We start from the raw sequence: 25,313 nt of genomic DNA, 5'->3' as shown, positions 1-25,313 counted from the left end.
CAAGGACACTTTTCCTCCTTACCCCATCCCCTTTATTGCCTGTCTCATGCTATTTATTTTCATTCAACAAATATCTTGAAAGATGAGAAAAGGCTGGGTTGGCCACAGTGTTCTGAGCAGAAGCAGCAGCATATAACAAGTCCCTGAGATGGGAAAGAGCTTGGAGCCTTCAGAGGACACAGAGAAAGTCCATGTGTCTGAAGGACGGCAAGCAAAAGCAGCAGAGAGGTGGCCAGAGAGGTGGGTAGGGGCCAGGGGACTCAGAGCCTTGGGAGAAATGGGAAGGAGTTTGGATTTTCTATTAAGTGCTATGAGAAACCATTAAACGATTGTAAGTGCGGAAAGACAGGTGACTATTTGGCTGCTCTGGGCACACTGGAATAGAGACAGACAGACAGGTAGAAATGGGGAGGCTGTGTTAAAAGGCAATCACAATGTTCCAGGTAGGAGATGATGGTGGCTCAGTGGTTGTGGCAGTAGAGTGGACAGATTCAAGTCGTACTATGGAAACAGCACTGGTGTCACCATTAACATGGTGATGGATTAGATATGGAGGGTGGTGAGAAAAAAGGAGGAATGTGATTTGAGAGAGTGGGTAAATGGTAAAGCCACTTATGGAGAAGGGGACAAATGGAGGAGAGTTTGAGGAATACGTGTTAGTTCTGGACTTACGAAGCTCAAGTTACTAGTGAGATATTCAAATGGCAGTGTCAAGCAGGAGTTGGAGGAGCTAGGAGAGGTCTGGCTGAAGATATCAACACACGGGTCATCAGCTTATGGGCAATCATCAAAGCCTAGGGATATCAGACAGCACCCAGGGAGCGAGGGCGATGAAATAAGAGGGTCCAGAGAATGCCAACAGTTAAGCAGAAGAAGGGGAGGAACGAAGCACAGAGGTGGGAAGTGACTGGTGAGACAAGCGCCTGGATGAGGAAGCGAATGGTCCTCCCTTGAGAAGCCTCCTGTGACCTTTCAAGTCAGGAGGACATATCTTGGTACAGCACCATGTACTCCCCCATCAGAGCACTTTCAATAGCCCTGTTTAATTGCCCTTCTCTACTGAGCAGATATTGGAGGACGTAAAATCAACAGGATTGTCAGGAACCAGCCCCGCTCTAGACAATGTCTTGGTACACAGTACTATGTGGAATGTTTGTTTAATGGACAACTACACTACCATTCACTGAGTGTCACCTATAGGTGGTGCACTCCACTATATACTTTTTCTATTTTAGTTCCTTCTCTCACCGGCCCTGAGGAAGATGTATCTCCATTTTACAGACAAGGAAACTGTGGCTCAAGCAAAATGCCCAAGGTCACTCACTGCTAATAAGTGATGGAGCCAGACTGAGGCCACACATCCTCCTTCACATGCTCTGCTGCCTCCATAAACTTCCCATCATATGGACTTTCTATTGCAAGAATGTCCTCTCATATTACTGTCAAAGGGATACAAACCTATCCCCGGGTAACTCACCCACCAGAGTACTAAGTCAGGGAAATGTCCAGGGAAGTAGTCCTGCTCAAGAATCCCTACTCTTGTCAGGCACAGTGAATAATCTCCAGGCTCCCAAAGTAATGCTTTACCTTAGGACGCTTCTAAACGTAGAAGTGAAACCTTCCCTGAAACTTGAGGTCTAGAGGTGAAAAACTTAGGACTGCTAGGGCCTTACCTCTTTTGAATTCCAGAACTCAATTTTAGGCACATACCAGAAATTTCTCCCTACATCTAAAGGGCCTAATTTGAACCTCACAACTAATGCTGAATGTGGCAAAGAGCTTCTCCACGTCATCCATTGTGGACCAAGACATAATCAGGGTGAGGCTGTATCTCAGTGGGTCCAAAGAAACCAATACTACATAACTTTGTGAAAAGTAACAGTAGTACTCTGCTTTCAAGATTGATGTACTGTCTTTTCCCTGACTTCTTAAGATTCCAACTACACAGGTTTTTTCCTAAATGCATACATTAGCACCCAGAGGCTTCCTTTCTTTTTCTACTCAGGAGCAACTGTTAACTATCAACCCTCTGGTCAGAGCAGGGGCTACGGTGGAAAGAACACTAGCCTCGCTGGCAAAGAACAGGGTCCTAGCCTTGACTGTCAGTGTAAAGCCGCATAACTTTGGGCAGGTCACCACCTTCTTGGCATCTTTCCTGAGTTGTAAAAGAAGTTGTCAAGTGCCAGACTAGACGATTTCTTAGGTTTCTTTCAGTTCTCTATATAACTCTACCAGAGAGCACAGAAAGGGTGGGTGAAGGTATGTAGGATGCCACTGGCTGGCTGGGAAAACGAACGGAGGACGAACCCTCCTGGCTGTGGAGGACGAAGCCTGTCTGACCTGCGCTGTTTCCTCTCCTGCCAGAGCCCCCACTCTCAGCCACCCTCGCTCCCTCCAACAACTCCCTCCCCAACCCAAGGTCACCTGGGATCCTCCATCTGAAGCAATACCTAGCAGAGTGTCCTGCATACAGATATCACTAACTTTTGCTGGCTTCATCTGAAGCTTTAGCAAAGTACAATGATTGTAACACCCCAATCCAACTCCTCAACAAAGAAACATAAACGTAATTAAACGATGTTTCTAATAATGCCTAGCACTCATCAACACAATAACACATCTCTGGCTTTTTTTTTTTTTGGTCCCACGCGTGGCTTGTGGGATCATGGTTCCCCAACCAGGGATCAAACCGGTGCCCCCTGCAGTAGAAGCATGGAGTCCTAACCACTGGACCGCCAGGGAATTCCCTGCACATCTTTTTTGTATGAGAACAATTTTAATAAAGCAGACACGTTCTTTTTTCTTACCCTTTATAAGGTACCACTAATGATCCCCCTTAAGTTCTTCTGAGCCAGGTCCCCATTCACAAAGCATAGATATAAACAGAGGGAAGACTTCAACCAACCCACTTCTACTCTTTGGATTAACTTCTCAAGATGCTCAGGACTAAAGCAAATTATTTACTTTGTTTAATGCCATTTTCATCCATCCCACAGATCAAGTTTGACTGCCCTGCTGGCAGAAAACACTTCATAAGAGGGTACATCTTCATGACCACTCTGAAGCAGCATCCCTCAAGTCACTATCATATTGTCTTTTTATTCTCTTCATAGCTATTATCACCGCCAGACACTCTTACTTACTGTCTACAATCCCTCTCCAGAGCAGGCTCCTTCTCTATCTTGCTCACCACTGCATCTCCCATGTTTAGAACACCTACAAAAGCTTGTTAATGAAAATTAGAACACAGAGGACCTTAATCCATGTTTACTGACGTGATGTTCAAACATGGTAACCACCTTCCTATCAGGATGATATTCAAGTGTTCCAACGAACTTCCACCCTTTCCCACAGAACAGCTTACATATGCAGACTGCAAAAAGGATATTTTTCCCTGTAGCTAATGTTTTCTCTTTCTTCCCCACAATGAAGCATCAGATAACAAGCCACAGATACACCAATAAGTCACTTTATAGTTATTCTTCCTGCTGGGTCATGCACATTACCTACAAAGTAAACACAGCTCTAATGCAGAAAGTACTGATTGTGTTTGTTGCCAAGAGAATCTTTTCATCCATACTGCATGTACCGTAAGTATTAAGAGAACTTTCAAGGCTACCTAATAATATAAAAAAACTATTCAGTCTAAGTGCAATGTGACCAAATCATGCTCTTATAAAAGCCCTGATTTCACTATATTTCAAATGTATGATTTTTATGTACAGTATTGCTCCAATATAAATAGGGTTTTATTGTTTTGGCTTTATTTTGTTACTCTTACCTCCACAAAAAGAAAATGAAGGCAGCCGAGTCAGAAGCCCCAGACAGATCTAACGAACACTAAGGTGCCTTGAACATAAGCCCCCATGAGGAAGAGAGTTTAAGGCATACTGGGGAAAGGGTTGTCTTTCGTAAATATATCTTTTGAGTCGCATCTGGTCAAACTGAGAGCAGGCACCAGATAATGATTCCTGTGCATTGTAAACCAGTAGTAACACAGACAGGAAGAGAGAGAGCCCCTTACATATTCTATCACTCTTTGATCTGATATAAGAAGTTTTCAGCTCAAGATAGAAGGGCAGAATTGGGTATGAAAGAGAAGTTTTTAGATTAAATCTCAGGTGCACTGGCAAAACTGGCCAGGTACGGGGAAAGTGAAATTTTAGAAAACTCCCAGAGGTCACTAAACTATATGGCACAGTCACAAAAACCATCCTTTCCAGTATTTTGCCCGAGTCCAGATTTCAGATTCATTATAACTTTAAAAAAAAGAAGGGGGGCACAGAAGGAAATCTGTATTCCAAAGCCAACCTACCACTGGCTGATTTGTGTCTTGAGCTGGCAGTGAGCTATAACAGACCTAGTAAAGACTCTGGAGCCAAGGGGAGGACGGTCACAATCAAACCCTGACTCTCATTAGCTCTATGACCTCTTAGGAAAAGGAGAAGTGATATATCTCTCAGGTCTGCTGGGTGGATTTTGCAAGATAAGTTAAAATACCTCGGACAGAATCTAGCATTCTGAGGTGTTTCTGGTTTTGTTTTTTAAAATGAATGTTAGCATCCTTTCCTCTCTTTCTGAAGAGAAGGTTGAACTCACCAGAAGTCCAAATCTAATTTCTTGGTCTACATTCATTACATTTTATGAAGGTTAAAAAAAAAAAAAAAAAAAAAAAGGTTGCAGAACCTAAAACCCACATCTCCTGACATCTTACCACCTTGGCAACCTTATCTCACATACATAAACACAAACAAACTTTTACCTCTCTAAGAGTTCTATAACTCTTTCCTCATAAGTTACAACAAAAATGTAAATTAACGTGTGGTAACTGTTTACAATTTAAGTAACTATAAGGTTTTAAAAAGGCCACAAAAACACAAGGTCATAATTTAAATACCAACATAGAATAAATTGTTTAGTTTTGGAATTCCAAATAATCAATCTTTATAGCCACATAAAAGTGTCTACCTATGTGACAGGCCTGATGTTAACATACAAGAAAAAGTCTACCAATGCGTCTCCAAAGTCAGCATTATGAGCATACCTCCCAATGCTGTGACCCTTTTTGAAACTGTCTGCACTGAATGAATAAAAAAAAGGTCCAAGAAAGACATATTACACCACATTAAGCACATGTCCTTCAAGCATCCCAGTACTAGAAATTTAAGACAAGCAAGACCAACATCTGAGGTTGGTCCAGAAGGACTAACCAGTCAAAGGCATGGCCTAAGGGCCTCACACACCATAAAATCAGTGAAACTGACTGGGGTTCCTCAGCATCTGAGAGGAAGCATCCAGCTCCCATTAAGGAATATATTGGGGATGGGGATGCAAATAATTAGTGCACCCTGAGGTGACAGTTAACTCCACTAGCACACCACTTCACAAGCGATATTATGGAATTCCACTTTATCCCTACTCTGAGAATACTAAAGCTGGAAATTCCAAAAGTTAGCCGAACACCAAATACCCCTTAAAAGAACTTTAAATAAGATCCCTCCACAGTACCCTGCAGAGAAAGATCTTGGAACTCCTAGGAGCCAACCAACACACACAGACCCAAACACACATTAGCCACAACTCCAAGTAGTCAGATGTTCTCTGAAAAACGTTTTTCCTGATAACTACTTCTTGCAAAGAGAAAAAATACAAGGCACATTCAGCATAGGCTAGAATATTTCTGAGAAGCACAGACCAGCAACTGGGATTTGAGAAAAAACTGCACCCCGACCAAGTCTTACACTCTGTTGGAGAAGGAACAGGCTGAAAACTAAAAAGTGAGGCTTTTAAAAGCCAGGTAAGGGACAGCCTGCATTTCTCAGGAAGTCGCCTATGACTAAAACAAAAGCACAAGATGGGGGCGGCGGGGGGGACTACCTAAAACCCCTGTAATGTTTGACCTGAAGGAGAGCCTTCACTGAATGGATGAAAAAACTGGAGCCTTGGGGAGGTAGGTAACTTGGCCAGGGTTACAGTTTATTTGGTGGTAAAGCTGGAAGTAGATTCCTGGACCTCCAAGTCGAACTTCAGTGCAGTTTCCCACTTCACCAAGCTGCCACCCCATTTAAGACGTTTTATAAAACTCCTCACTGAGGCAGTTAACATAAGGGTCCAATTATCATTCAAAGATCTGTCTGTTAGATAATAGCTCGAAAATTCCATCCATTCTACAGCATTTATCAGAGTCATCTAATCTTCAAGGGGGAAAAAAAGCAAAGAGGAAAGGGGGAAAAAAAAAAAATCCCAACTTCGATCTGTCCCCTAAGGGCAAACTAAAGGGTTGCAGACAGTGCTAGTATCCACAACCACAAAAACAGGCAATAATCCCCACCCACGGGCCCAGGAAGGCGGCCCCTCCTCTGCACCGCCCGCCCCCCGCAACTCAGTAAATTCCACTCCCATCCAGGCGCACGGGAGATGTTCCACCTCCCGCCGCTGACAGAGCGGGCTGGGCCGCATCGGCCACTCTCCTTCCACCACCACTTTCCCCCACCCCAAAAAGGACCAGAAGCCTAGAGCACCACCGGGCCCCCAAACGAGCGTTCGCTCGCACACGGGGACCACCGGATCAAACACCCCGCCCTGCTCACCGCGGCGGGGGAGGGGGAGAAAACCCCACGCAGGAAGTGTATCTCGCGCTCCACTCCCCGCCCCCAGGGCCGGGACCTTGCGCCCTGCCAGCCGGTACCTGCCCTCCGCCCCCAACAGGCGAGAAGCAGCCGCGTCCACATGGCTTCAGGTGTTCACATGGTAATAAACGGGCCCCCGGCCCTCCCGTGGCAGGGGCGCGCTCCGGCGCCCCAGCTCCGCTCCCGCCCGCTAGCCCGCCCGGCCCCTCCCCAAGCCCGGCCCTCAGCCCGCCCGCCTCGCCCCCAGCGAAGCGGCGAGAGCCGCGGGATACCCGGGGCTGCCAGGGACCCCGGGGCGGGCAGCGCTGACCCCGCCGGTCCCCGGGCGCCGCCCGCTCACATCCGCCGCCTTTGCGCCCGAGGCCGCGACGAGCAGGTACCTTCCCCCGGCACCCTCAGGCCAGGACCGGTGCCCAAGCCCGGCCAGACTCCCAGGCCGGCCCGAGACTCCTCAGCGCCCTGATGCCAGGCCGGAGCCTTTCCCCTCAACGCCCCGAGGCCAGGGCAGGCCGCTCCTCTCTGCACTCCCGGGTCGGGCCGGGCAGGGACAGTCGCCTCAGCAACCCAAGTCCCGGCCTCGGAGTCCTGGGGCTCAGCACTCCCAGGTCGGGCCGGGCAAAGACCTCTGCCCCCAGCCCCAGAAGCCAGACACCCGGCCTGGCCCTAGCTCCTCAACCCTGACCTCTGCCCCTCCCCCTCAGGCCCGGGCAGCGGTTACCTGCGGGAGCCCCCCGCCCGGTCCCTCGGCTTTGGCCGGGGGCGGGAGGGGAGGGAGCGGCGGCGGACGGCGCTGCGCGGGGTGGGGGTGGGGGACCTCCGCCGCCTCCAGCTCGGGCGCCGGGGCCGCCGGCGGGGCGGGCCGGGGCCGCGGCCCCTGGAGGCTCGCTCCGGCCCGCGCGCTCGCTCCCCGGTCAGGCGCGCCTCAGGGCGGACTCTCCTGGCGGAGGCCGCGGCCGCCTCGCAGGGGCCGAAAGCGGCTCGGCTCGGGGTTTTTTCTCTCCATTCTCCCAACACACAGGAAATAACAGAGCGTCAGGTGACGGCTCGCGGCCAATCGAGAAGCTCCGGGCCGCGGCGCGCGGGCGGGCGGGAGGGAGGGCGCGCGGCGGGGGCGGGGCGGCAGGGGGCGGGGCCGGCGGGCGCGCGCGTGCCCACCCGCGTGCGGCGGCGCCGAGGCCTGTGCGCGCCGGGCCGCAGGAGACATCCGCCCCGCGGCCGGGGTCGCGCGGGTGTCCCCTCGGAGGCCGTGGGGTGCGTCGCGCGCGTCTCGCCGCTCGATCAGTGCCATCTTGGCCCGTAGCTCCCGGCCGTCCTGGGAGTGGCTGCGAGCCAACTTTCTGGGGAGTTGGTGGCCCGGAATCTCTCCTTGGGATTTCTGGAGTTCCCTGGAGCCGCCAAAGCCAGAATCGCCTCTGTCAGCCTTGGGGAGTCCGCGGGCGAGGGCCCACTCTCCTCCCCGTAACCCGCTTAGTGGTGCCGGCTCCTGCCCGCCTAGCGCCCTCCCGGCCCTCAGGCCTAGTGCCCTCAACGCCTCCGCCCCTTGGCGCCGCGTGTCCTTGGATGAATGACTTGGGCCCTCTTGGGACTCAGTTTCCTCTGCAATACAAGCAAGGAGTGGGGAGGCCCACCAACCTCACATGTAAAATAGATGCTCACCAAACGGCAGCCGCCTTCGCCTGAGGCGGCATTAAAAAGCTGCCATGCCTGGCTGACTGGACCCAGGGTCCAGAATTAATTTGGAGATAAGGTGGAGGATTTGCGGTGCCAAGGCCTCGGGCCGTTCCCAGCCTTCTTTTGCAAATCTCATGTATGTTTTATGGAGCAAAGGAATGGTTGTCATTTTTTTTCTTTTTTTTTTTTTTTTAAGAAAATCTCGGTTGTAAAACAGCCAGAGAAGTTTGTGCCGCCTGACCCACTGCTATCAAAAGTGAGAAGACCAGTGAGGCTAGGCTGTGCTTGGAGTGTTTGTGACCCTCCCTCTGGCTCACCCAGAGACCTGGCCAAATTCTCTCCCCACTCCGGGCCTCAGTTTCCCTTTGGTACAATGGGAAGGAGAAGAGTGTGGACTGGATGTGCCTAACGTTGACTGAAATTGCTGATTGTAAATTAGACCCCATCTGCCCTAGATGTTAAGGGAGTATGTGGCTTCCTTTCCTGAAGCAACCCAACTTGAAAGTAGATTGGAATTGGAAGAAGAGGGTAGCAGGTGGAGGCTGATAGGAACCAGGTGTGGCCTGGGGGCCCAGTTTCAGTATATCTGAGGTCCATAACTCCCCAGGGCCTGGCTCTACCCTTTCACCTCTCACCCCACCTAGACAGAGACATTAACGCTTTGCCTTGCCTTGGGCCATGCAAAGAGGGTCCTGGCTGTGGCAGCACCTGCCCCCAGCAAAGGGATCTAAGGCAGGGCCTGAGTTGGTTCTGGCACCCCAGGAGGATATGGCTGGGGAAGGCAGTGATTTCTCCTGGCTTCTGTCCAATCACACAAAGTGGGGGCCGGCTCCAATGTGGGTCAGGGCTATTCTTGGAGACTTGATTCCCCAGCACCTCCTGCATGCCAGGCAGGGTGCCGGTCTCTTCCGGCGGCAGAGCTGAACAGGCCGCCAAGCCCTGCCCTCTGGCTGTTCCCATTGTTCTATGAGTTTCATTTTCAAATTCTCTGGCACCAAGACTCAAAAGGCCAGTGCTGGCTTCTGCTTGAGTCAGAGCTACAGAGGGAAAGAGGGAACTCTCAGCACAGACCCATGTTTTCTGGACAAACACAGAAAGATGCATGAGAGCTTCCACTTGGTGTTGGGAGCACCCTCAATTTCTTGAGAGACTTCATGAAGAAAAGGGAAGGAAGCCCATTTCCTTAGAGTCTCCTGCCCCATAGTTCTTCCCTTCCTTTCCCTTCTTCCTCAGCTCATTCGGGTCTCAGACTCGGGGACCAGAACGTGAAATGGATGGTGACAAGCTATGCAAAGCCTCATGCAGAAGGGAAGGAATGCAGACAGATAACTGAAGTCCAGGCTCTTGTTTGTTCCTGCCTCCTGTCCTGAGACTGACCCTACAGCCCCCTCCCCACCCCTTTGGACCCTGCCGGAACAATGGCTAGTTAACCTCCACCTGGAAACTTCCCCAGTCCTAGGGCTAGGCCAGCCTGGACCCCTTCACCCCTAACAGCCACTTTCCCTTTCAGTACCATTTGGAAAAAGAACATGTGTGGGCATTATGACCAACAGATAGATTTGAGTTACGCTTGGGCTGTGTGGCCCTGGACTAGTCACTTCACCTCTCTGAACCTTGGTTTCCTCAGCTGTAAAATGGGGATAATATGACCTCACTCATAAGGTATTATGGGAATCAAGAGAAATGCATAAAAAATTCAGTACAGTATCAGGCACACATTAGCAATAGCTACAGTTCTATGATGTGGACATACAAGCAGACTGAGGTTCAGAGAGGTTAAGGCACTGCTCAAGATCCCATAGTGGCCAGAGCACAAAAACCGGGAGCTCCCTCCTCTTTGATCACATTAGTGTCTTCTATTGTTCTCTCACTGTCTCATCTGTGAGAATCCTGTTTTTCTTTTTTTTTGAATTTTACAATTTTATTTTTTAATACAGCAGGTTCTTATTAGTTATCCATTTTATACATATTAGTGTATATATGTCAATCCCAAGAGAATCCTGTTTTTCCTACCACAGTTTAAGGAAAGGACAGTAGATTAGTTGGGGGAATTTTTGTTTTTGTTTTTTTCTCTCTCTTCTAGCCCAGTCCACTCAAAAAATACATATTGAATTGAATCAGTGTTTTCAATTCCAGAAGCAAAATTAATCCTTTCCTTCCTCCTCCAGCTCCGAGATGGCTTTTGGAAACCCTGTGTCACTCCCTTTATTACAAACTCCTCTGCCCTCCTCCAGGCGCCTGGGCCACTCCGGGATTACAAATGGAGCCTTCTGCCTCTAGGTCACTGATTCCGCTACCATCTGTCAGCATGGATTGATTGAGGAGACTGGCCCTGCTCGGCAGATCAGTGACTTGTGCGAAGTGAGCTGGGCTGTCGGTGCCTTCAGCGGCAGGCGGATGTCCTTCCTCTCACTCGCTGGCTCTCTTGAGCACAAGTACCGCCCTCACCTTTATCCTTCAGTGGGCCCCAGCTCTCCTTCCTCTTGGGAGGGGCCTCCCGCTAACTCTAGCACGCCAAGAGGGAGGCCTCCTGGAACTCCTGCTCAGTCCTCCAGGAGACAACTTACCAAAAAAAGCCTCTGGTTAACAGAGTGGGGAACCCCCCCAAAGCGTCCGGCAGAGCCTGTCCCAAGCCAGGCACTTTTCCCACGCAAAGCACAAACATAAGGGTGGCCTTCATTCCACACAGAGCACCTGCTGTGTGCTGGGCTGTAAACCCTGATAGAGGGAACATAGGGCCTCAGAATAAGTATTTCTGGGGCAAGGGCAGGGCAGGCTCTAAGGCTAAGGGGGTGGGGAAGGCTCCAAATAGAGAGTCCGGGAATACCAAGCCTTAGCCACGTGGGGACAGCCACTGCAGGTCCCAGGAGGGCTGTATGCAGCGCAGGGCTAGGGGAGCGAGAGATGAGGCTGCAGAGGTGGGCAGGGGTGGGGTCCTACAGGGCCTTGTATCTGTGACCCACTTGGCATGAACTGGTTCCACAGGGTCTCACAGTGACCTCTGCTCAGGAGATTTGCCCCTCAACCCCGCCTTCCACCTCATTCCTCCAGGGCCCAAGTTGTGGCTCCCTCCTCCTCAGCTCTCACTGATCACACTGGGCTGTCTGTGCCTGTGTCTGCCTCTCCCACAGGACCGTGAGCATTCACAGGGCAGACACCTCTGCTTCCCTCGGGTCTCTGGCATCCTCTGCAGGGTAAGGCACCATAACCATAAAAATGATAACATTAATAATGACGATACAGCCCAGAGGAATCCAAGCTTACTGGGAACAGGCCCTGTGTGTCTGTAGCGACATGATGAGGTTGGTACTGATCTCATCCCCACTTTACAAACGGGACAACTAAGGGGCAGAGAGTTGAACAACTTGTCCCAAGTCACACAGCATGGAAGAGGCCAAGCTGGGATTTGAACCCAGGTCTTTAGAGGTTGCACTCTTAACCACCAAGTTTCCCAGCACTGGGTAAACACTGGAAGGATGGATGCACACAGACGGTTGGTGGGTCCCAAAGTTTGCAGGCGGATAGGGAAACAGACTTGAGGGGACAGCAGGGTCGGCACCAGTCTCTCCCCACAGGTAACATGGTAAAGCCCTGGAGACTGGGCAGTTTGCAGGCGTTGGACCCTCAGACCCCATGCCTGGAAGACCCAGGCCTAACCGACAAGCAGCAGGAGCCGTGCATCAGCACACTCGGGACACTGCGGGAGACAAAGCCAAGCAACAGGAGGCCCCTGCTGGCTGGCCTCACAGAAGATCACCCTTCAGCCCACTCGACACTCCTGCCACTTGTGCCTCGAGTTTCCCTGGGAAGTCCCTGGCATGGTGGCCCAGCACAGGTCACGGAGCTGGGGGTGTCGCCTGGTCTCACTGATCTGTGTCCTTTAGCACATCATCCAATGGCTCTGTGTCTCGATTTCTTCATCTGGAAATTGGAATGCGCGGGAGGAGGGGCCAAGTGGCCTGCCTGCCTCCAGGAAGTCGGGTCCCTTACCTGGCTAACCCCGTTCACTGCTCCCAACAACAGTGGGAGGCAGGGATTGTCATCTTCATTGTGCAGAGCAGGAAATGGACACACAGAGAGGTTAAGAGACTTGCCAGAGGTCACACAGCTAGCAAGCAGCAGAGCTGGTTTGAACTCAGCCTTCTGGCCCCCGAGCCCCCGCTGAGTCACTTACAGCACTGCAGAGTGTTAAAGTGAAGATGGAATGATCTAACAATAGCAGTGACAAAGCCACGTCTAAGCACTTCACCTGCGCTAACTTGCTTAATTCTTACAACAGCTCTCCAAGGTGGGTACTATTATTACCTCATTCTGCAGATGAGGAAACTGAGTCACCGAACAGCTAGGCAGAGTTGGAATCTGAAACCAGGCAGGTCAGGCTGCAGAGCCCCTGCATCGCTTTATCACAAGAGAACAATAGGGAGGCTCCTTTCCATTGGGATTATTTCTGCTTGAAAGCTCAAGACTTTTAGCCCCATCACTGTTGGGCTCCACGGGAAGGCAGTGCCGCATGCTGAGGCATGCTGGGAAAAGACTTTGTTCCATCCTGCTTTGTTGACATGCTCTTCATTTTAAGCCTGAAACCCCAGCTTCCTGTGAAGAATTCAAACCGTGGAGAAAAATGTGGCCATGATACAGCCACTACTTCCTGCGCCTCCAGTGTTCCCTGAGCTTGGGGCTCCGTGTGTGTCCTCACACTTAACCTTCACAACACCCAAGTAGCCCCCGCTTCACAGCTAAAGAAACTGAAGCCCAGAATTGCTAACAAGATGCCCAGAGGCACACAGCTGCTAAGTAGTAGATCTGAGACTTGTCCCCAGGTCCTTCTTGAGAATCCTGGCTCTTCTGACCACAACAGCTGCACCCCCATGGGGTACGTGGAGGTGGGTCTTGTTTGCTGGGCTTTGAGGGAAATGCTGCTGCTCATCTTCTGCCACAGGCTGGTCCCTCAGTGTCACAATCCCTGGGCCACAGGGAAAGCACCAGGACACAGGTGTGAGAAGTGTGGACATCAATGTCCCCTCCACTCCATCTCTCCCTCCAGTGATTCAAGAATGGCTCCCCTGCCACCAAGGTGATTGTCTTCCGGAAGCGGTCATGCCCTGTGAGGTTCCTCATCACTGCCCTGCATCTCCCCGGGAGCTCACAGGATAACTCCAAGGCACATGTGTGATTCCGGGGAAACAGAAAGCAGCAGAGTCAATGGATTCTCCAACTCCCAACTGGTCTTGTTGATTGCAGCCTCTTTTCCCGGCCCACCCATCCCTGCAGCAAACTCATTACAGTTTCCAGAAGCCAGAAGCCTTTGACCCTACTACCCCTGGCTCAGAGGTTGTTGGTGGGCCCCAAGGAGCTTCAGAATTCAAGTAAATTCTCATCCACCTGGAACACAAAGCCCTCGCCTGGCCCCAGCCACCTCTCCAAGCTTCTCTCACACGTCCCTTTCTGCTTCTTTGCCAGACCAAATGGGTTGTGTCCCTACCATGTGCCTGTCTGCTACCCGAAGCAGGAAGCCCTTCTCTCTTCCCTACAGAGTGAAATTATACCCTCTTTCAAGTCTTACTCAAATGCCACCGCCTCCACGAAGCCTTACTTTAATACTCATCATAAATTCACTCCACAAACATTGATTGAGCCCCTACCATATGCCAGGCATTGAGCCCAAGGGTCCCTGTTTTCATGGAGCTTACAGTGCCATAGGACCATTAGAGCAAACAAATGATCACATAAATAATCATTTGGTAACAGCCATGAAACACATTAGTAAGAAAGTGGGCAGGTGCACAGAGGGTGTATAATGGGACCCTGGGTCTTGGGGATCCAGGACATTTGAGCTGAGACCTGAAGGACAGATAGGAAGTTGCCACGTGATGAGGTTGGACGAGAGCTCCAGGCAGTGGGCACAGCACAGGCAAAAGCCCTAAGGCAGGAGGGAGCGAGTAGATTTCCAGGAATGGAAAGGAGGCCAGTGTGATTTCAATGAAATGAGTAAGCTGGAGATGCAGTTGGAGCGAGACAGTGCAGACCACGAAAGGCTTGGGGACTTTATCCCAAAGGCAAAAGGGGGAACCGCTGAAGGATTCTGAGCAGAGAAAATAGTCAACATTCATTTATAAATGATCCTGCCCCGTGGCTGAGTGTCTCCTGAAAAGCCTAGGCTTTGCGTCCAGCCACCCCTGAACCTTGGCTGTCTGGTTGTTTGGGAGTGAAGTTTTCAAACCCCTCCTCCTGGACTGAGCTCTTGAGGGCAGGGCTGACCTCCGGTTCTCCCGCGTCATCCTCAGCACGTGGAGCTACTCCAAAAACATTTGTGGAACGAACTAACAGATAAGACAAGACACTTACCAGCATTTCCCCCGGAAGAGGCCAGGCTGCCTGGGGGGCCTTCCACGTTCTCTGGAAATCACAAAATTCAAGGGTTTTAGTGAGGTCACTACTCAGGGAGCCCTTGATAGCACAGCCGGCATCCCATGGATGCCCACGCCCAGGGCCAGCATGACACCCCACAGGCATCTGCCCGTGACCGTGTCATGAATGACCAGAAACAGAACCAAAAGATCCCAACAGCTGTTAAGGTGCTTTCGAGTTTACAAAGCACATTTCACAAGCAGCCTCACCCAGGGTCAACCATCTCGGGTGGATACAGTTGCTGCCCTGTTTTACAGATGAGGAAACTGAGGCCCAGACAAGGGAGGGTCTCTGGCAAGTCATCTCAAAGCCAAGACTAGAACCTGACAACAGCTCAGGCTACTTATGGCTCCCATGGGGTTAAGAGAGCTTTCTGGAAATTTTTTAAAAAAATGTTTTAAAGTGACATATTTCATCAGGATGTCTGTCAGCCAGCAGTGGGAGCCAACACACCAATTCTCACAGGCCGTTCCCCCTGCATGTCAAATCTGCACACTCAGCCCCAGGCCCTGAGGCTGGTGGCTTAGCCCAGGGCACGGGAGGGGCCTGAGTGATGAATCCTTGGCTCCCTGGGCTTGGTGCTGGCACAAAGCAGGTGCTCAGGAGACTCTTGAGTGTTCTCCAGGGGAACCTGAGCTGATTTGAGGGATAACAATAGAGAACACTCCCACGGCTCTCACGTGTGCCAGGAACCATGCTAAGTGAGTTACCCGCATTAACTCCGGTCACCCTCACAACAAGGCTATGAGGTGAGTACGCCAATTTATCCCTATTTATAGGTGTGGAAACTGAGGCTCAGAGCAATAGCTCATTAGCCTGTGATCACACAGCCAGTGAGTGGCAGAGCTGGGATTTGAACCCTTTAAGCAACCCCATGCCCTGGCTGAGTGAAGGTGGGCAGAAACCTGTGCATCCTCAAGGACTGTGACCATGTGGGGTGCCCCTCCTCCACACGCTTGATGACCATTATTCCCATTCCCCATATATCCTGTGTGGGCGAGCAGTGACAAGCTGGCATGGTAACTACCTCATCTCCCCAGCCTCCCCTGCCCTCGTCCCGTGGTCTCTGGGCTCCCTTTACCTATCCTGCCACCTATGGGCTCCCGCCCCAGTTCCTTTTTGGTAGTAGGTGGGGTGAACAAAAGAGAGGGAGGGCAGAGGGCGATGCTACCTTGAGAAGGCTCCGAAAGCTCTGGAGCCTCAGCTTTTTCACCTGCAGAATGGGGACATGAACATCGCCCGCCACAGAGGGCTGCATCCACACAAGTGCTTAATCCATGACCTCACACCTAAGTGCTGGTTCCAATTATTCTGGCCTCAGATACCCCTTGAGGGGGAATCACTCGTCCCGTGAGCAGGCAGGCTCAGGGAAATACGGTGCCCACGGTCACCCAGCATCGATCACCCAGCACAGCACAGTGGAACAAGGAATGAGCGGTCTGTCTGACTCTGAAGCGTAAGTGGAGGAGAGGAGGGAGGGTAAATGAAACGTTTGGGTCTTCCACGCAACTCAGCGTCACACTGCCAGGTGTGGGCTGGGTTTGGCTCCCGAGTCCTGTATCCGCCCACTCCCAAGGCTCTCCCCAAATGGTGCACATCAAGGGGTGTTGGGGGAGTCCTGTGCCCTCCTGGGAGTCACTATCTTGCTGGACCCTCTCAGCCCCCTTCCCCAGCCCAGGTGAGGTGTGCTGGTGGGGACAGGAGGAGCAGTGGGAAGGCCAGACATCGAAGTTGTTCAACTGTGGGCTGACTGCAGAATAAAAGGGAAGAAAGCATCCTTTCCGGAAAAATCAATGGACAGATGTGACCGCCCAAGTCACAACCTACATGGAAGCCATCCAAGAAAATCAAAGAGACGAGAGAATTGCCACCCCTTACAGCAGCTGAGAGAGGTGAGCGAGCCCAATCCCCCATCAGACAGATAGGAAAACTGAGGCCCAGGGTGGGGCCGTGACTGGTCCAGGGCCCCACGGTATGTCTGAGGCTCTGCCACGTGTGAGGGGTGTCCAGTCCCAGGTGGCCCATTTGCAGTGGTGGGCGGGCCCTTGTGGTCCTCATGCCTCACAGGCCAGCCGTCGTCCAATTCCCTCTGGTCTTGCCCACATTACCAAGGGTGTCCGTTTAGCCTCGCGCAGAAAACACCAAATCTCTGAGGCTCTTCCCTGCATGCTTTTGGCTTCTGGGGTGCTCTACCCCCCACCCCCCCACCCTCACATGTTAGGCAGAGTGAGGGAAGACTGTATTCAATAAGCTACTACATAGTTGTGCAATTAGAACAGAGCCTGCCTGACTCGCAGTAAGTGCTCATAAATGTTAGCTTTTTTTTTTTTTTTTTGGCCGCACCAGGCGTCTTGTGGGATCTTCGTTCCTCAACCAGGGATCGAACCCAGGGCCCTCGGCAGTGAAAGCACCGAGTCCTAGCCACTGGACCGCCAGGGAGTTCTCAATGTTAGCTATTATTACTAGGCACAATTATCCTGGCCCACAGACACTAGATGCTAGAGCCTTCACTCTCCTGCGCTGACTTTTCTTTGAGCTAACAGTTGTTGAGTGCTTTCTGGGAGCCAGGCTCTGGGCCCACTGCTTTGTGAGAGTTATCTCGCCTAATCTTCACCACAGCCCTGTGACTTAGGTACTGTTATTACCCCAGGAAACCAAGGCTCAGAGAGGGCAGGTGAGTTGCCTGAGGCAACACAGCTGGTAAATGGCACAGCCAGGGTTGAACCCAGGCAGCCTGGCTCCCGCTATGAACTGGGGGGAGTTGCGGCCCTGATCTCTTGCAGGAGCTTCCAGTCACGTCAGGGTCCCAGGCAAGAGAAGCTGCTCCAGGAACCCTCACCCAAGTTGGGGACCAGGCATCTACTCTGATTCCCCAGCAATGTTGGCCCCGGCTCAGAGTGGGGCCTGGGCTGGGCCTGGCTGCCAGAAGTCCTGAGACTCCAAATTAAAAGGAGACCCAGGCTGGTCCTTAAATTCCCAGGCTGTCCAGGAATCCCAACACCACAAGGCCACCCTGAGAGAAGCTAGAACAAGCCAGCTTTGTGTGCATCCTGCCCACTCTCATCAAGTCAGGCTCTCCCTTCTTCCAGAACTGGCTCTCACTGCCGAGAGAAAGTGTTCCCTCTCCCCCTTCCCCTTCCTGGGCTTCAGCCACTCAAGGTGACTGGCCTGTTACACCTGCAGCTCTCTGCTCTTACCCCTCCTTCTGGTGGTACACCCTCCCCTGCCTTAGCCTGGCAAACTCCTACTCATCCTCCAAGACGTTCAAATGCCACCTCCTCTCTGAAGCCCCTCTTGATTGACCTGTCAGAATTCACAAGGGTACCCCAGGGAAAACTTTTTTTGTTGTGCCTCTAGGGTGCTGGCATAGCCAGCTCCCTCATAATCACAGCTGCCATTAATTGAGCACCTGCTGTATACAGGTGCTGCACCTGCAGTCTCCTTAATCCCTACAACAAGCCTGCAGGTAGAGTTTACTACTACCAGGTCACTGCCTTTTAGAACTGCATCTCTGAGAGATTAAGTAACTTGCCTAAGGTCATATAGCTAGAAAGTGGCCAGGGAAGACTGCAACTCAGGGCTGACTCCAAAGCTCCTGGGGTCCATCAAATTGGGGGCATACAGAGGGAAGGGGCTTGCTGTTCTTCTTCCATCTATATATGTCAGGAGGGTGGGCATACGGCTCCAAGTGGGCAGGCTCTGTGAGCCTGGGCTGGGTGAAATGAGCTGACCAGCCAGTTGGAACCTCGACTGGTACTCCCAGCACCTCTGAGAGAAGGGTCTCGAGCCCAGGCCTGGAACGGACCCAGCATCCTGGCCTTGAGGAGAGTCTATCCACTGTTCCTTCCTTCTCCATCTGACAAAGGAGGCTCCATGGGGCACCAGAGCCCCGCAGGCGAAGGCGAGGTGCTCCTCACACACAGCTCCCTAGCTCCTCTATGCAGGTTGGCTTGTGGGCCCAGGACCTGAAGGAAATGCTGAGGTAGATGAGTGAGCCCGCCAGCAGTTTCCAAAAGGACATTAGCCACATGAGGCTCTCCTGCTTGGGGCAGATGTCCCGGTCACAGGCATAGCTGTGGCTTGTCCCCACATGTCAGGCTCCGTGGGGAAAAATCCCCTTCCGGTGGGTTTGCCCAAAGGGCAAAACCCTTCCAGGGTGTGAGGCAGGGTGACTGTTCAATCCTGGTGGCCCACCTTCCTGGGGTATCAGCGGGTCTGGATCTGCTCCCCTGGCTTCCAGGCACACACCCACTCTGTGCTCAGCTCTGGTCGGGTGCTGGGAACACTGAGAGGAGGTCTTAAAAATCCTGTACCCAAGAGCCTGACAGTGGCCACACCTCTCACAGCACTGTGAGAGGGGGCATGGGGATGGGCAGGGCGCAGGCCCCCAGACCATCCAGGTTGAGGGCAGGGAAGCCTTCCTGGAGGAGGCTAACTGAATCCAAAAGGACTTGACCAGGCAAAAGAGGCAGTGAGGTCCAGGTGAGGAACCAGCTCCTGGGGAAGGAGGGCTAGAATGAGGGCTACAGCCTGAGGCCTAGTGTGTGACAGGCTGGACCCAGAGGGCCTTCCCCTGACCCTCCATCTGAGGTGGGCTCCTGCCTCGGCTTCTCAGCTCAGATGTCTCCATCCCTGCTGGGGCCTGAGCTATGGCCTGGCCCTACTAAAGCCCCACTCTCTGTGTTCTCTGGAGACCTCCTCTAGAGACTGACCACCTCTGTACATGCCACTGCTCCTGCCTGAGCCCTGCTGCAGCCCAGAGCCTAGAGCTGTGGTTGCTTCCCAGCCCAGGTCAGGCTCAAGCTCTCTGCCCTCATGTGCCTGTCAGAGGAGACAAGGTCCTGGGACACCTTGCCAACACCAGCCCGGCCACAGAACCCGTTGCCACCCTCCTGCAGCCGGGGGCAGACCCATCTCTGGCCTTGTATCTTCGAACCCCATCTGAGCCTCAGTCCCTGGCTCTCTGTCTCTGGTTACCCTTGGGAAGCAGCTGTGGGCAGAAGTAGCCTTCTGAGACCTCAGGCTGCCCAGGCTAAGAGAATGACAGGACCGTGACCCTGGCTGGGGACAGAGAGACCTTGCAGGGAGGCAGCCAAGATGGGGCAATGGCTGGGGGTCAGGAGAGCAGCCTGGGCTTCCTGCAGAGTGAGGAGGGGGCTGGTGTGCCAGAGAGGAAGGAGGACCAGCTCCTCCCCGCCATGCTGGCCTGTCTGTCTCCAGCACTTCACTGTAAAAATAAATGGAAAAAGCACACACCAGACAGAAAAAAGGGAGGAAAAAAAACAAAACAAAACCCCAAACCGCCCCACATGGGCTCCCTCAGCGGGTTTGGGCCAAGGCCTTGGCCTGGGTTACTTGCTGCTGCTTTTCCCGGGAAGCTGCTGGTGCCAAATTTGCATTTACCACAAACAGAGACAACACAATGTCATAATCCTTCTCCTGTCACTCTCCCCTCTCTTCCTCCTCCCACCTCAGACACGCACGCTAACACAAAATGACGGCTCCCTCGACAGCCTGAATGAGCAAAGCCCTCGATCTGCCTCTTAATTGCTGGCGTTTCTCTCCGGCCCGCGCTCCGTGCCCCTCGCCCAACTTGCAGCAGACCACCCACGGCCCCCTCCTTTGTCCCGAATCACCGCTGACAAATGGCCTGCTGGAGGTGGAAGAATAAGCCTGGAAATAACGGTGGGGGGAGAAGCCAGCCCCGGCCCACCCCCGGCCACTTCTGCACCCTCACTGCCAGGGTCCCAGCCACGGAAGCTGGCTGGACCTCAGGGGACGGGGCGGCGGAGGGGGGAGCACAGCGAGAGTGACTCAGCCCCTGGGACTCTGACCCGGAGCCCTGCCCTTCACGCCCGGGCCGCCGCGCTCCCAGAGCAGCCGTCTCTCCCCCCTCCTCTCCCGGCCACCGCTCTGAACATCCCCCGCGCTCCCCTCCCTCCATGGCTCTTTATGGCAGTTTCAAAGCTGCAGCCGCCGCTCGAGCAGCTGCGGCCTTTGATGGGGACAAGGCAGTGAAGGCCGCCCGGGAGGCCCCTGCCCGCCCCCGCCCGCCCCTCCCCGGGAGCCTCGGGCCCGGCAGCGTGGCGCGGCGGAGCGCCCAGCCGGCACGCCTCACACGCCAGAGCAAACTTTCGTGACCGGAGGGAGACACACGGCGCATACTGCGTTACCTTTGCAGCAGCATCCTTCCTGGCACTTGCTCCAGACCCCTCCAACAGCCCAGGGCGACCGGCCGGAGGAAGACAACTCCCGAGTGAGGCTAGGGAGGAGGGGAAAGGGAACAAGGAGAAGGAAAAGGAAAGGGGGCAGTTTCTCGTCTCTCAGCCTCCTCGCAGCTCCTCCTGCCCGAGCGGCAAGTGAAGTCACAGGGCCAGGGCGGTGACATCAGCCGAGCCTCTGACATCACGGCCCCTGCCAGATCTCACCTCTGCAGGGTGGAGATGGAGGAGCAGCGGGGAGGAGGGGATGGATGGAGGAGGGAGGGGAGCACAGATTCCTCCATCGCCCTCAAATGCGGAGAGCGCGTGCCAGCGTGGGGGGGGGCGGGCAGGGGAGGGGCAGGTGGCTCATCTCTGAAGAATATGTTTTATCTCTACAGATAGGGGCGATTATGTGTCTATAACTGGCCCCCGAGTGAATGGCTTAAAAGGGCCGAACGCCCACCACAGGCAAGAATCACAGCTCACTGCTGTTCTTGGAGCCCAGTGGGTCAAGGCCAGCGTGACGGGTCGTGGAGCACCTACTGTGTGCGGGAACTCGCACCCAGCCTCTTGGGCAGTGATCGCAAACACCTGGTGTGGCTCAGAGAAGGAAGGGCCAGTCACGGCCAGCAAGGGGGCCCAGAGGCTGAAGGGCCAGCCAGGCAGCTTCGGGGCTTTTTGAAGCCTTTCACCGGCTGCAGGATCAAGGCCTTGGATTTGATTACTCAGCCTAGGCCACCCCCCAGCAAAGTTGGGCTTCAGTAGGGGCAGGCAGAATGCAGCAGCCCCCATCACCCCAAATCCCATCTCCAGGGGTGGCAGCAGCAGGCAGCCTGCCCTCAGCGTGTGGCTAGCAGCACCAGTTCAGTGGGCTGAGCACCTACTACTACACGCAGTCCCAGCACCAGGCATTCATGCTCCCCCTCTTACTCCGTGGCAATGCCTGAGAGGTAGGCACCAAAGCCCCATGTCAAGGTGGGGAAACTGAGGCCCGATACATGGTGGGACAAAACAGAGACCCAGGTGTCCAGTGCCTGGACTCCAGACCACGGCCAGATCCTTGGCCCTGCAGTGCCCTCGGCCTGAGCCTCCTACTCTACAGCTGCACAGACCATCCCCAATGCCCACTTGCTTTAAGTAAACCATGAGTGCTCTAGCCTCTGCCCTCAGATGAGACACCACGCAACCTGCTCTGCTGTGTTCCCTTTAGCTCAAGACCCCAGCCCAGCCCAGGCCCCGCCAGGCCCCAGTGTGGCAATCCCACCGCAGCACCCTCTTCCCTGGCACCACGGAGCACCTGGGCTGCTGAACATCGGCTGCCCCTAATTCGGCTCACAATTTCATCTGAGCTCCTGGGCCTGCCATTGGGTGAGGGCCTACTAAGCGCCAGACTCCAGCTATCTCATTTCACCCTTCCCACATCCAGGATGTCAGGGTTAGAGGCCAGGAGACCGGGCTGCTCCCAGTGTCTGGAAAGTACTTCCCTTTCTCCCAGGCTTTCCCCAAAGCCTGAAGCTAACGTTCCCACCTCAGTTCTCAGGATTCCGGCCATGCTTTGAACCGGTCCTTCCCCCACCAGGACCTGACATGGTGCAAAATCCACACCAGGCACTCAGTAAAACCTTGTAGTAAATTGACCCTACTCACAAAAGATGTGCATACAGGCGCAAACACCAGCAAGGAAACCCAGAAGAAACACCTCCATTCAGTTCCCTAAACAAACCACGCTCCCTCTGGTCTCCAGGCCTTCGCACCTGCTGTCCTGCTGCTTGGAACACCTCACCCCACCGTCACCCGTTCCCTGGCTGCATGAGGGTCTCAACTGAAACATCACTTCCTCCGAGAAGCATCTCCTGACCCCCAGGTCCAAGTGAGATGCGGCTTTCCATGTTTATCCCCCATCATAGCTCCTACTGAGTGTCCCGGGAGGCAGCAGGAAGTGGTGGAAAGGGATGGGGGCTCCAAGGCAGACTGCTCGGGTTCAAATCCCGGCTTCCCAACTCACTCACCGTGGGACCCTGGACAAGCCACCTGACCCCTCTAAGTCTGTTTCCTCCTTTGTGAAGTGTGGGCAAGAACAGCAGTGCTGTTGAGAGGGTCTCAGCACAGTGCAGACCCTCACCAGATCCAGCAGAACTGTGCCTGCCTGTTCACCTGCCTGCCTCCCCAGCCAGGCTGCTCAACCAGCCAAGGAGACGGGTCTGCTTTGTCTTCTGACCCCTGGCACAGGGCCTGCACACAGTGGGGATTCAAGAAATATGCACCGAGGAAACCAGGCAAGGTTGGTTGACACAGTGGATTGGAGAACTTTAATTCAGTTCGGCAGGCACCTGGTTTTAAGTCTTGGCTCCACCACTTCCTTCCTGTGGGACTGTGGGCAAGTTACTTAACTTCTCTGAGGCTCATATGCTCCACCTGTAAAATGGGTATAAGAACAGAACCTGCCTTATAAGGTTGTTGTGAGATTACATGAGGAAGGGATGCAAAACGCTTAGACCAGTGCAGACTCGTAGCAGGAGCCGGATCCGTGTTAGATGCCATCATTACCTTACGTGACCTGGGCCTGCGAGGTGCCACAGAGGACAGAGGGGAGTCTGAGAGAGACGTGGTGCAAGGGGGAAGGAAGTGGACTTCGGAAGAACACAGACCGGGCTCTGACACAACCTCGTGAGCCTCAACTTCCCACTCTTGAAGGAATGTGACTAACGCTCCTTACTTCGCTGAGTTCTTGAGTGGGTAACTGCAGACAAGGAATGTGAATGAGCCTACCACAGAGCCGGGCACTTAGTAGATACAGAATAAATACGAGTTCCCTTCAGTCCCCTCAAACTATGGACACACACGGACAGTTATTCAGTAACCTTTCACAAACATCTCAACGTGGGTGAGGTGGGATCACCGAGTGGGGAGCAACAGATGCAGAGAAGAGGCTTAGAAGGGACGGCAGCTGGGAGAGGCACCAGGAAAGGCTTCCTGGAGGAGGAGGTGTGTGAGCTGGGTCAGGAAGGTTCAGGGGAAGGGAGGAGGGAGTAAGTGCATGGACAGAAGACCCAACCCCCCAAAGGCAAAGCACATTTCAAAACAGCAACTCAGAGGGTAGAGGGGGCACTGTCACCTCTGTTTGGGAACATGGGGTTTTGGTAGCACAGTGGCTGAGCTGGAGGGCTCCATGAGCACCAAGGTTTTGTGCTGGGCATGTTGTCATGGATACAGGCCAACAACACAGAGACCAGAATAACTGAGCTGGGTGGGATGCTGGAATCATCTGCCCCAATCACTCTACAGATGGGGAAACTGAGGCCCAGAGAGAAGAAGGGACTTGACCAAGGTCACATGGTAGTTCAGTGGCAGGGACCTACCTGCCTACACTTAGTCTCACAACCCCTAGGTCAGAATTCTTTTAATGGTAACGGCAAAGACAAGTTAATGGTACTTACGTAGTGCTTATTGTGTGCACCTGTGTCTTAGCTTCTTAGGAAGATGAACTCATTTGAGCCCCACAACAACCCTCTGGTGAGGGTCTACCATTACTCCCATTTTACAGATGAGCAAACTGAGGCCTAGGGAGCTCAACTGAGTTGCCCAAAATCACACCACCAATAAAGAGCAGAGCCAGGATTCAACCCCAGGGTATCCAGCCCCAGAATCTGGGCACTTAACCAATACACCCGACTGCTCTCATCATAGCATGCATCCATCCCATCGTGCATGTGTGCACCCATCCACCCAATCAGGCATGCATGCATTCATTCAAGCAGTATTTATTTGAGCTCCTACTGTTCCAGGCACTCAAGAATCAGCAGTGAATGCACAGCCAATCCCACGGAGCCCTGCCCGCCTCTCTGTGACCCATGCTGCCTTGTACTGTGCCCAGCCAACTCAGAGCTCACTAAAAACCGTCCTCCTGAAAAGCCTGGTCTCAAATTTAGCTGCTCAAGACCACAGACCGCTCTATTGCTGGGAAACCACAAACCAACCCCCTTTTAAAAACCATTATGTCGCTTGCTTAGGAAAGTGGGAGTGAAGACGATTGATCCAGTATCAATTTCTGGGTAGAATGGTGAATTGCATGGATGTCAGAGGCCTCACTGGCCCAGGAAAAAAAAAAAAAAAAATCCTGCACATCAGATTTGGAAATAGTACACGGGGCTTGAAGCAGTCAAGCGAAAAAGTTTAATGGTTGAGTTTTGCCACCACAAGAGCTTTCAACAAGTCCAACCCCCTGGGCAAGGAGGACGCAGCCCAGTCGCATGCGCTGGGCACCCTTTCAGATAGCCTTCGGGGCTCCCAGAAGACCCAGACCTTCTCCTGCTAATAGCAGACTGCCTGCTCTGCTCCAGGCCCACTACACTGTTCTGCCCCAAAGGCTGGCATGACTGTCCCACTCCCCAGAGGCGGAAAC

The 25,313-nt window shown here is 53.2% G+C and overlaps 1 protein-coding gene across 3 annotated transcripts in view; it reads right to left on the bottom strand.

Moving 5' to 3' along the window:
* The window catches only part of TCF20 (transcription factor 20), a 109,619-nt gene extending 88,674 nt beyond the window's left edge, over positions 1-20,945 (bottom strand). For 2 of the 3 annotated variants that reach the window (XM_007189141.3, XM_007189140.3), the window contains exons 1-2: positions 20,882-20,945; positions 14,646-14,696 (exon numbers count right to left, since the gene is read on the bottom strand). In XM_007189141.3, coding sequence (XP_007189203.2) covers positions 14,646-14,651 — 6 coding nt within the window. In that variant the 5' untranslated portion in view covers positions 14,652-14,696; positions 20,882-20,945. Of the gene's footprint in view, positions 1-7,347; positions 7,645-14,645; positions 14,697-20,881 lie in introns of those variants that run through there. The other variant, XM_057556339.1, reaches the window with a different exon arrangement.
* Between the last annotated feature and the right edge of the window lie 4,368 nt (positions 20,946-25,313).

This window comes from Balaenoptera acutorostrata, chromosome 11 (genome assembly GCF_949987535.1).
Source record: "Balaenoptera acutorostrata chromosome 11, mBalAcu1.1, whole genome shotgun sequence".
NCBI classification, from domain to species: Eukaryota; Metazoa; Chordata; class Mammalia; order Artiodactyla; family Balaenopteridae; genus Balaenoptera; species Balaenoptera acutorostrata.
This window is presented reverse-complemented; position numbering and strand designations above follow the sequence as displayed.